Raw genomic sequence first — 12,808 nt, 5'->3', positions numbered from 1 at the left:
TGGAAATTTTGTCACCAGAATATCATTACCTGTCTATGTAATGTGGTACAGCCTATTTTTCTGGGAGTGTCCAAAAGCTAAATCTTAGCGCTAATTAAATTTTTAGATGCGGTTTATGTCAGGACAAAAGCTGAAAGTGACGATGTTGCAAGGCTCTCAAAAGCAGCGCCAGCCACGTATGGCTAGCAGCGACCGAAACGGGCACACAACTGACCAATCCAACTGATGCAGAAAGAGAGCTGGTCGTGCACAAAATGTGAGTGTGGAAAGTAGCTTGGGAATCCCAACACTGCGTAATGTCATGTCGAGTCTTTAACATTTATACTTCCTTGGGATTGCTCTGTTTCACCACTCAGTCAAGGCTTTGCAGTTTACCAAGCTTTTTTTTATTTCACAAAGGCCAGTAAAGCAGTCGGGAGTGACAAGGAAGACAAAGAATCAACTAAATCACACAAAAAAAGAAGAATTGCACAGGGATCCAGTTTGATGCCGGCAACAATGTGTTGTCATGATTTCTATATGAGGAATGCCATGCTTTCTGCCTACACCCCAATGTGCGTGAGTAATGCTGCAAGGGGGCACACCGGCAGAGCTGCTAGAAACACCTTTCTCTGACTTACCCTGCTCTACCAGTTGCAGGACTACCTGCGGCTCGGCTGTTGACGCGGGAGGTGCTGTAGGGCCCTACTGCCTAACACGTAAGTCATTTATGGCCTGACCTCTGGGTACTCGTATGTTTACCGTACTAACAGAACCCATGCTTTAGCATTAAAAAGCTAACTTTTTAATGAACCTGCAGTATATGAAAAAAGTTTGCTCTGTGGTGATAGAGCCGAACATGTCATATGCAACACATCGCTTATATCTTGCATAGAGGATATTCATTCATAAAGGGTGGAAACAATAATGCTGAGAAAGAAGGCATAAACGGCAAAGAGCTCTCTACTCTACTGTTGTGGTTGCGCTCTGTTGCTGAGCAGAATGACCAAGGAATGTCCTTCCTACGTCATGACTACGAAGCAAGTTCCTCAACGTTGCTAGATTACCTCCCAAAGAGGCTCCACATGCATCCACCAGGTGCACATTGAAAGATTGTTTGATTAGCTTTAAAATTGGTTTGCTTGTGCCCTTCAGCAAAGGACTGGTCTTTTTGAGGTTATGTTGCAACATGCAACTCATTAAAGCGATAAAATGAGCGCTGGATTTGGTTTCTGTACCTCTTTAATATGAAATTGTTTTTTCCAGTTGCTGACGAGGACATCCTTGCAAAGAATGAGATCGTGGATCCTAGCATCGGCCTCCAGAAAAGGAAGGAATGGTAAAATAAAAAAACTTTTCACTTTCATTCAGTGTATAATATACATTAAAAGAGTTTAGGATAGTGCAGGGGTGGCCAGAGTGACATGGAGTTAGAGCCGCAGACAGAACTACGAACGTTTAGAGTCGCTGGAAAAAAGAAAGGGGGGGGGGCTACTTTTAACAAGAAAAAATATGGAGGGAACAGTTATTTCCATAGAGGACAAGTATAATGGGTGATAACAACAAATGACACTGCATCAGAAGGTCCTTTCCACTGCTAGGCAAAAATTAATACACGATTCACTAGCCAGTCACTGCCCCTGACAACTGTTATGCGTATACGGTTGAAAGTCTTTCTAGAACAATAAAGGAAACACGGTCACTCGACGCATCTATGTGGCAAAAAGCATTCCAGGTGTATATATGTAGTGTGTTGCCAGGCTGCCAAGACTTGTAGCTCTTTCTAAATTCTAGAACAGTTTTCGTCTAGGGGACACGTTTTCCAGGGTGCCGCGAGCTGCACTTCGACCCGCAAAGAGCCGCGTGCGGCTTGCGAGCCTCAGTTTGGCCACTCCTGAGATAATGTAAGCACAGTAGATTGAATCGATTCCAACAAGAAGTCATTAAAACATTATTGTAGCCAGGCTCTTAATTGTAGTTACAGCCAGGGCCTGGAAAACATTCTATTGTCATGCTCACCTGTTGCAACTAAGGGATTACGTAGCTGTTTCATGCAAATGCCATGAAGCTTTGTAGGCCCATCAGCTTCGCAGACGCCCATGAAGATAGGAATTCATGTGTAGTGCTGTCTTAAATTTAAAGGCCTAAATTTTTATTAATGTAATTATTTTAGTGCATTTTCAATGCATCTTGGAGTATAGAGTACCACTCTACGTCAACAACTGGTATATGTGAAGCTGTTTCTCGCTTTTGTTTATAACAGATCCATGTCGGGCAAGGTGTGCACGTCAACCAGGAATGCGGGCAACATGCGGAAAGCAGAGTGCGACTCCATGTTTTGCAAGATCACTGCTGCTTCCATAGAATGAGTGGAAGTGCTTTTGGAGAGGTCGGTGACCGGCACCCTCTCCAACAAGGCAAAGGCAGCGAGGCAAGAGAAGGCGTTTGCCCCACTCACTCAGCGCAAGGTGCAGGCTCTCTCATTAAGCAAACATTTTTAAAATCTTGATATGAATCTCGCGGAGTCGCGTAAAATATTTCATGCTAAATTCGTATCAACGAAAGCGAAACAAAATTTATATTTTGAAACACAAGGAATGCATGAATGTGCATTTATTTATGGCAGAAAATATCTTGTATGCAATTTACACGATTCTAACACGCCCCCGATAGTAACACACGGTTATAATCAACCCACGAATGTTGAAAAAAATGAATTAATGTCGATTCTACTGCGCAGATAAATGTCGATTCTACTTCGCAGATAAATTAATGACGGCTGAACAACATACACTTTGTGGAAAACATTTTATCAAATGCACATACTCGGAAAGTGCCCACACTATGTGGTGTTGAAGCCCTACATCAAAAACTTGCAAGCAAAAATTCGGTTTCTTTGTCTTTCCAACCAAGCTCGCATGTCACCGTGGACCACACCGAAGACACCACCAACATCACTCGGTTTTCTGTTTTTGCCAACGCAGTTACTTTGTTTTTTAGAGGGAACCTTATAGTAAAATCGGTTTTGCTTTTCCAAGGCTGAAACACCCTTCCACGAGATCGCAAAATCAAAAAAGCGATTTTGGATTCAGATTGGATTGGATTTGAAACATGTGTTGATGGTGATGGGGCTGGCCACTTTGCACAGTTTTTTTTAGCATTTTGTTTAGTTTTGGTTTTTGGGTCCGATTGTAACATGCATGTAATTTTGAGCTCCAGTTTTTGGGTAAAGTGCGCCTGATCCCTGGCAGCAGCAGGCAATCAGCCGCACGAAGCCTTGAAAGCTTACAGTCGCCGATCGTGGCCTCCTTGCCACTATCAGTTGTGGAGCACGCATTCGTATCAGCCGTCGCAGCGCGTAGAGGAATTCGGAACACCCAAAAATTTTCACGTCGTATACAATGCACTTCGGCCGGGGAATTCGTTAATTTGTTTTATTCCGAAATTCGTACCAGTTAGTATCACCGAGATTTTACTCTAGTAGGTTGTCTGCTAACACCTGGACGTGTGATGGGGGTACCCCGCCAAGAATGAGTCAATCAAAACAGATAATAACCGTAAATTATCGCACATTTGTATTTTGAACAGATAATTTTATTTTTCGTTCTAAGCAACAAACTCGAGCAAGTGCTCGAAGAGAGGTCAACGGAGAGCTCGATGCGTCGTGGGCTATCCGGCAAAGCTGGCGTGGCTACGAGCTGTGCCGTTCGGGTGCATAGTGGTGGTGTAGACGTGTTACAGCCTAGCCATTTGAAACACCTGTGGGCTTTACGTGGACCAAAGCGGACTAAGCCGTCTAAGCGCCTATGTGTGAGATAAGTAATGTCAAGGTCATCGCGTTCAGAGCGAGATTACTCCAACAGTTGAGTATACCTCCAAACAGCGGCGCTGCTCCGATGTGTAGTGCAGCTACATAGCGGTTTTCGCCATGTCACGACTACGTCCATGATCCCCAACATTGCTAGATTACCTCCCAACGAAGCTTCAGAGGCCTCCACCAGGTGCACATTGAAAGACTGTTTAATTACCTTTAAATTTAGAGCCAGGCCATGAATGGAAGATCTTTCAAGGAATGTGGAAGATTGTTTTTATATATAACTGCATTGTTCTTTCTGGTGCACATGATGCTATTTTTTAATTCTGTGGCGTGTCTAAGCTGTTACCACAGCGAGGGATGATAACCAAGTATAAGCAGTTTCCAACGTACATTGTCTACTTATCTACAGTTGTAGCTCCTATTTCTTACAAAGTCACTAGCCTAGCAGTGAGGTTTATAGACATGGGCTACCTGTTTTGTGCTTAAAAGAATCTAACAGAAGCCATTGTGAGCTGTCTATTGGGAGTGGAACATAAATCAGGATACTGCGGTACTTTTGTTTTCATGGTAATCTCTGAACACTGTAAATACTAAGAAACGTTGAAGGTTTGTTAGGTGCCAGCTGCCACTTAATTGCTTTTATTTGAGACTAATTTACCCTTGGTCTTCTCAAACTATGACCCTCCAGCCTGTATTTATGACGTTCTATATTGTTTTAAGTCTGAGCACTGCAAAAAAACAATTACCCTGGATTTTCATATCCTAGGCTGCTTTTGACTACACCTGAGGGAGAAAGGTACCGCCAGGCTGAAAGGGCAGCCCGGCACCAGAAGATACGGCGGTACCTGTCAGAAAAGCTGTCCAATCTCAAGAGAAATCACTACAAAGGTATGTGCATCTATACTCTAACTTCCTTAATTAAGTAATATACTATTTTGGGTCTCAAGTTTACAAGCAATTATTTTAAATGATGTCATAGATAAATTATTTAGAGGTTAATATATCTAAATGTTTATGCAAACAACTTTAAAGTAGTCTGTTGATCAGCTGACCACTTGAAAAAGGCTGTGGGTTGCTTGGTCGCTACTGCCATCCCATCAGGCCGTGCTTGCTCACTCTTCAAAAAGTTGCAAGGTCACACAATTACAATGAAGCACGTCACTCGTACTGCCCCTTAGTCGTCTCTAGGCCCACTCTGCTGTTTACGTATGTCAATGGTCGTCCTGTGTTTCGACTCATTGCTGATTTCTGAATTGCCCTTGATATGTCCAGGCTCATCCCTTTGCTGCCTGTCCTCCCCCGATGCGTGGTCCCACCACGGACTGCCCATGCTGTTGCAGGTCTGCCATCGCTTGCATTCCATGTTGTAGCCTTTTTACCCTTTTCTTCATATTAATTTAGCTTAATTTATATATTGCGAATACTATTGAAATGGAACAAATGTACTATCGCAGCCAATATGAGCTGAAACGCCACTGCACGTGGCACGCGATGACAGTTGTCTCTCAGATTGTTCAGCAAACCTTGGTATGCGCTGAGGTAGAAACAAATCACTTCTTGTGCTCGTTGCACCACTATGCCGTTCTGTGTCAATCTTCAGCTCATAGTGGCACAATGAGTGCAAGAAGCAACCTGCCTAAACCTCAGCAAACACAGAGGTTCACTGAAAATCCGACAGGTGGCTCTGATAGTACCACACGCCATGCGTCATGGCGCTTCAACTAATATTGGTCACAATAGTACTTCCTCAAATGTTTCTGGTTTTTCTGTACCACCTTGCCATTCCGCCCAGCGAAACAATGTATGATTTCATAACTTCATAATAAAAATATCAGAGCAATGCAGCTTGTTTGACTTTATTCTTATTAGTAGCTGCATTTGCCGTGCTCAAATGTCGGGCTGGCGATTACCAGTGTGCAGTGGACAATATAATTAAATTATAAGTGGGATATGCACCTCGTCATGCTCCAGGTACGGCATAATTAAGTTTCCAGATTATGCATTAACATATTGTGTTTTTTAAGTTGTGGCCAACTCGAACTGTTTCAAATAAGCCATGAAACCACCGTAATCAAACCGTAAAAAATAGGCGTCTCAAAATGCGACAGGTCATTCGACCATCAGACCAAACCAACAGACCATCAAACCATCAGACCATCAAACCAGCAGGCCAACAGACCATCAAACCATCAGGCCAACAGACCATCAAACCATCAGGCCAGCAGACCATCAAACCATCAGGCCAACAGACCATCAAACCATCAGCCGTCCCAAAATATGACTCCATCAGACTATCAGACCATCAGGATTTTCCTGATGGTCTTTTTGATAGGGTCTGAATTAAATTTCGTATAACATTTTAAACTGCATTTTTTGTGTATGCTTCAAAGTCCTTTTGGCGTCCAAAGGGTTGATGGGCTGGGGGTGGATAAACTGAAGGGTCACACGGGCTGAAGGGTATGACGGCGAAAGGGTTTGACGGGCTAAAGGGTTGAACAGGCTAAAGGCTTTGACGGGCTAAAGGGTTTGACGGGGTGACGGGGTGACGGGGTGACGGGGTTTGATGGGCTGCAGGGGTTTGAAGCGCTGAGAGAGTCTAAAGGGTGAATTTTCAATGGGTATAACTACGAAAAATTGTCATATCCTTGACGCTTTATAAGTAGGGATTTGTATATACCACTCTATCTTTAACAAAACCCGCAAGTGGGATCGTTGGTATATCGTTACCATGTAAAAGTGCCAAAAAGCATTTTGGAACACTTAATTTTATTTGGAAAACACGAACTTATATTTACAAATTTGATCATGCATCGTTCAACACGAATCTGCATTCTTTACCTGATAAAACCAGCGACGAGGTATTTATGCACCCATGATCCCCCTTTACAGTGATTTTAAACGTCTAAAAATTTCCCTTCAAGTTTTGGTTTTATTATGCCCAAAATATGTTTTCATTACAGGTTCACACAGACATGTACACACTGGACGGCAACGTTCCCCGAAGGATGCCTTATTACAGTAAATTCATGCCCACTCACCTTTTCATTATTGCATCTACCAGTCTGCCCTATGTGCATATTACCCTGCATTCGGAGATTGTCCCACAATCTCAAATATATTGATGGCCACTTCGGCATTCCCCTGGTATTCACTGCACCATTGGAACTATCTAGTGCATGCCCAAGAGTCAGCAGGAATACGTGCAAGGAAAGCATGTGCACAAAACAATACACGCACATATATAGGATGCACCACCTCGATAGTCTACGAAATAACGAAATACCGTGGGCGATCGTACTTGAGTAAACAGCTTGAGGTATTAATGAAAGGGGCGCAAGTGTATCAACTTTCTCTAAAACGGTCTCCTTCGGGGAACTGGCCATCCACTGTGTATATGACCCTGCGGTCCTTTAGTAGATAAAACACGGCGTTTGGGCAAATTAAACGCCAAAACAGAAAGAGCAATTTTTGAGGCTTTTAAAATCCGGGTATAGGAAGATGACGGGTACATCATTGCGTAGTCACTCGTTTTATCAAATAATAAGATCGTATTCATTTCGGGTGAGGTATAATCATGTGTGTATATTGTATGTTTTTTTTTTTTTAAATAGCATTAAGTTTTAACTTTTTTAGTATCGCTCGTCGTGTTCATTCTTACCTTATTGTCTTTGTTTTATTGCCCTTTCAAGTAGTTACTCTGTTTATTATGATGTTAGCACATTTGCCATACCCACGGTTACGAAGAGAATAGGTACTTTTTCCAATTAGTGATTGTGTGAGGGTGATCTGAATTAGTTAAAGTTAATTAGTAGATAATGTAATAATTAAGATAGCTTGGTCTTAAATGCGGTGCTTGAAGTAATGTATGGTCTCATTCTGGAACATTTTATTTGGACTGACTTGTGAAAACCTACTGTAAGCCTAATGATTGTTTGAGTTTCCGTAATTTTGGAGACGCTTGATTATAAAGACGTTTTCAGGGACCTGACACTCACTCTATACACACCGACTCGAGTTCGCAAACAACTTGTTCTCTAGTGGAGCTGCAGATGCGTGATTAGGTTTGGGCTAGAACTGTAGTGTCCCCATCAACTAATCATTGGAATGTGATGTTGTCTGGGTTGGTATGAGTCTCTGTGATCGTTTCTGCTTTGAAATTTGTAATTGTCAGTCTTCCTCACAATCAATAACCATTTTAATGGCCTCAGAAAAATGTACAAGACACAATCCTCTACAACCCTCACGTGAATGGCGGCTCATACGCGGTGGAGGCCGCAGAAGAAATGCTAAAACCTGGTCATACGATGCAATTCCGCTCATATCTAGTAACAACATCGCTCAGGCTGCAAAAGAAGCTTGACAGTTCTTCGGCGTTCATGTTGGCCGCCTACAAATAACTCTTATAAGTGTTTATGACATCAACTATAGCGAAGTGCTTTCCCCTGCTCAGTGGATCATATTTTGACGGTGCCACTCCACATTCTTGAACGGACTGAGTAGACAGAAAACACGTGAAACTTTTACTTTACTTTTTTTCCTGGTGATTCTGGTGCATCTCAACTCTTCACAAGTCTACGGAAGTTTATGAGACTGCAGGTTGTTAAGGTTTTCTCTCAAGACAGCGTAGCGATGCCTGGCCTGCCTAGCCACGCTCCAGACGAAAGATGCACCCAAAGAGCCAGCGCTGTGACGCGTAGTGAAATAGTTGAAAGAAATTTCAAAGAACATGTATTCGAGCTAGTGAACTTTCACGAAGACAAAAAGTAGACGATACAAACATATGTGTAACACGCACTTATGACGCCTATTTCCACTTCATTCTTTATAAGAACAACCCACAGCCGAGCTTTAGACACATGAGGTCAGTCATCATCACAACAGCCAAACACAATGCCCACACTCAATTACAACATTTCCCTGTTCACACAGTTGAAAGGCACAGAACCAGCAGACTGTTCAGCCTAATTCACACCCCACCGTTGTCCCTCCCCTGTCAAGCCGCAAGGCCAGCCAGCCGAGATCTGGAAATCCTCACACCTTGAAACTTTGACAAATCTCGTGCATCTCAATGTTGACTGTGGGTCGTCCTTGTAAACAACAAAGCAGAAATAAGCGTCGTAGAGGAGGTTGAGACACCTGTGTGCGCTGTCTCCATTTTTCCCCCCTCGGTCTCACAGTCTATAAATGCTGAAGGTACTTGAGTTGGTGAATAGGATTACAGAGACCAAAAAGGAAAATTCGGCTTGAAGTTTTGTGACATGTTTCTTAAGAACAAAACACTAGCACACGAGGGTGCGGAGTCACAAAATATATTCTCTGTGAACTCTTGAAAATAAAGGCATTTTATTTTCTTCTTTCCTTCTTGAAACTTGCACGATTTCCCTTGTTGTTACCCGCCTCGGAAAATGGTACAACGCACTCGTTCAAAGACACGTAAATGTTTGGCTACACACTTTTGAAAAAAACGGAGACGACGAACGAAGAAAGGGACAAACACAAAACATATCAAACGCAGCTATTAAACTTTATTGACACAACCATTTATATATCACAACTCATACGTACGTCTCTCGGAATTCGAACACGGCTTTGTCACCTTCCACCGCGGTGCAACTCGTCATAACATCAATTGAAATGAACGACCTCAGCTCGCACATGGCACAGCAGGCACGTCTCCCGGAATACGCACACGTATTTGTTAATTTCAAATCCGGTACAGACCTCGTCTCGTAAACAAGAATGACGAAGAAAAGAATTCAAATTAAAGCATCCTCATCAAGAGACCTAACCTAGCGCACCTCGTGCTTTCATTCACAGGCCCCACACTGCCGCATGATAAGGCAAGCAACACCCCATCAAAAAAGAAAAAAGAATTACAGCAGAAAAAGTTGGGGTTCCAATCCACGCTTGGAAGGTGGTTGGTCAGCGAAGCTGTGGTATCATCCGCAACGGTTGCCTACTGCACTATACGAAATGCCGCCGCCGGTCGCAGCTCTCCGCCGCTGGTCGTACTGCCGTTTCTTTTCCCTTTGCCGCTCCTAGTATTCACGCTGCTCCTCGGGAGTCCTAGCCATGCGTGGCCTACCCATAGCGTAGCTGCAGCAGCAGTGAAATCAGTTGCTCTACGTTTCATCTTACGTTTCAGCGCAGCGGATGTTACGAGCCATCGGAGCCAATTGGAGGCCGTGTGAGTGTCACGTGACCTGAGAGAGGGGGCACATCGACGCGCGGAAAGCGCATCACGGACTACGTCCACAGAACAGAAAGGAGAAAGTTCAGGGCCCGAGTGCACCGCTACCCACGGAGCCCAACAAGGGAGTACGTACTGTGCCATAACAACGAAGGCTTGGCTGACACAAGTATTCTGCAGGGGCAGCACCTGTTTACACCCAAGGTTGGCCCTTGACGCCTAAGGAGGTAAAAAGGGAAGGAAGAGAGTGTACAAGAAAATAAAAAAAAGGTTAGAGATAAAAGTGAAAGAAAAATAAGACAGTAGAAGAGGCAACTAACTGTATTATCGTGGTCTTGCCAAGCCAGGACACCCATTTACGAGAAGAAGGGTCCTAACGTACCGCGGGTTCAGCTCAACCACCAGGATCCCCTTTTCCCCTGCCTGGCGTGACAAGGGCGAACCCTAATGACTCGGGATTTTGTGGTGACGCTACTCACCAAACACCTACTAAAGCAGGTGCCCCCTGTGTGTGGGTATGGGGGCCGACGTGGCTGGGGTTCGTGGTGACGCAACTCACCAAGGACCTACCACCTAAGGTCAAGGGGCCTCCTGGGGGGCTGTATGGTGTAATGATTTTTTGTAAAAACAGTGTTATCCCAGTAATTCCAGCAACAATAAAGCACCCAATGCACTTTCGTTGTGTAAGCCTGATTTTATATAAAATAAATATATTAACAGTTTAATTGAGTTCTCAGTTGAGTAATAATACAAAGCGTGCACATGTGGCTCACTGGACACCCTTCAGCATGTGTTCCAATCCTACCAGTAAGACGTGGTTTAGTTTCGCAGTAGCAGCAATTAGCCAGCAATAGCAGTATATCTAATAAAATCAATATGGCCAATAAAGCACTATGGTCAATAAAACCAGTATGGCCAATGAAATCAGTAAGGTCAACAAAACATTATACCCACAATAACAAAAAAACACCACGTAACGCGTTTGCGCGTTAACTGATGCGACGCCAGACATTTTAAGCACGTGATTTGGGACATTTTAACACCAGTGCTGATGGATGCTATATCAATATTGGCTTTCATGAATGTGTTTAATAATGATGGCAAGGTTTTATAAAATATACTAAGAGGCGTTTGTTTCCAGTAAACGATACATTGCAAGTGTGATCTGTAACCCCAGGTATGGGGCGTGGAGAGAGGAGAGCATTCTGTGGGGCACGACAACGATCTCCAGAGAGCGTGGGGTAAACGGCTGACGCTGTAAAACTCGAAGCAATGAACGTTTCCACACAGGAACTGTGGGTGCGCCGCATCCGTAGGAACATCGTCCTATTCTACGGAAATTACTTATATGTCTATATTTTTCAAAGTGTTTCAAGTACTTTCGTGCTCTTGATATAGTTTAATCTATGCCGTCATAGGGCACTTGTGAGGTACAAATACTCAAAATAAATTCTATATATTGTGTATATATTTTATATTTACAGAACATTCCGAACGTTTTTAGTTTAGCTAAGATAAATATATTGTTACACCTAACAACGAAATATTTATAATTGTTTTACATTCATTTATTTAAAGTAATATTCTAAACTACATCAAATTGATGTTTGCATTTTGCAGAAATATTTCTTCAAGAATCATTTTTTTATGTATTCTAAGGGACCTGGTGACCATAAAATATCAATATTAAATTTGATACAGTGTTTGTCTGACCCCTTTTTGGCCAGATGCGGGCTTGACAGTGCTTCGCTGTACATCTGCCCTGTTGGTCATTTCTGAATGAGCTTAACTGCCCAGTATTGGTAGAGAAATTGTAATTTATTTGCCAGAAGAATTAAGGACGTTCATTTCAAATGGGAGTTCTTTGTGAGTCCCTCATAGCATTGTGATAAAAGGCGCAGAAACGGAAGGATTGAAGTTTTACGTATTTTTCTACTGTCCCCAGACGGCCCATTTGTGTAGGACGCATCTTTTTCCGCCACGACTTGGCGATATCAAAATAAAATCTAGTATCGCCTCGTTCACTTGAACGTTATCAACACGCCTTATGTTCACAGTGTACGTGTAACTGATATGTATTATCACTGATTGCTACTTGGTAATGCGTTCGAAATCTGAAAGAAGTCAGTCCCTAAATAATGTTATATATAGGTGATTTCATCTAAACTCAGGCACGGATTTTGGGTCGAATTTTTAATTTTGACAAAAAAATATGTTTTGGGGCAATTCTTATAATAAAAGAAGACGCAAACGGCAATGTCGTCGGATTTTTTGTTCTCAAGTTATAGGCCGTTGAAGCGGCCAAGGCGGAAACTGACGTTTTTCCAGCTTATCGGAGGTGCCATATTTCACTCCATCCCTTTTCCCTACTTTTTACGCTACATCAATATAACCTTTTTGGAACACTCTCGACATAGGCTTTTTTTTGCTAATTAAGCGTCTAGGTCATAGCGTTCTTAATGATTTTTTTTTATTTCTCAAACCGCGACGATATTTGACGAAGTTCAGCAAAATGTGCTGTGTGAGCTAATCAACATATTTTTATGATCTTTATATCACCGTAAAGCTCAAATTAATCTATTTCTTTTGAGTATAATTTCAATACTTTGCAATAAGTATATAATGCGCTACATGTACCTGAAAAACGAAAATTTCGAAAAACTGGAAAGTTTGGAGTCGATTTCCTAAAAAAAACAAAAACACTTTTTATTTCTTTCATTTTCTATTCACAGTTAGTTAATATAGCAGTCTATCAGAAACTACCCACAGAAATTGTTATATATTGTTTGTATGGCCGCTATTAAGACTCGAATCTCGTGCTA

General features: G+C 42.6%; 1 protein-coding gene across 1 annotated transcript; it reads left to right on the top strand.

Moving 5' to 3' along the window:
* Positions 1–565: 565 nt before the first annotated feature.
* On the top strand, positions 566–5,199 carry LOC115317962. The gene is made up of 4 exons (XM_029977699.4): positions 566–698; positions 1,246–1,318; positions 4,563–4,684; positions 5,069–5,199. The coding sequence occupies exons 1-4, from the start codon at positions 566–568 to the stop codon at positions 5,164–5,166; spliced, it is 426 nt and encodes a 141-aa protein (XP_029833559.3). The 3' UTR covers positions 5,167–5,199.
* The last annotated feature ends 7,609 nt before the right edge of the window (positions 5,200–12,808 follow it).

The sequence above is a fragment of the Ixodes scapularis genome, unplaced genomic scaffold, assembly GCF_016920785.2.
Source record: "Ixodes scapularis isolate PalLabHiFi unplaced genomic scaffold, ASM1692078v2 PGA_scaffold9__187_contigs__length_104089568, whole genome shotgun sequence".
NCBI classification, from domain to species: domain Eukaryota; kingdom Metazoa; phylum Arthropoda; class Arachnida; order Ixodida; family Ixodidae; genus Ixodes; species Ixodes scapularis.
The sequence above is the reverse complement of the archived record's forward strand: the minus strand, read 5'-3'. Positions and strand labels throughout refer to the sequence as shown.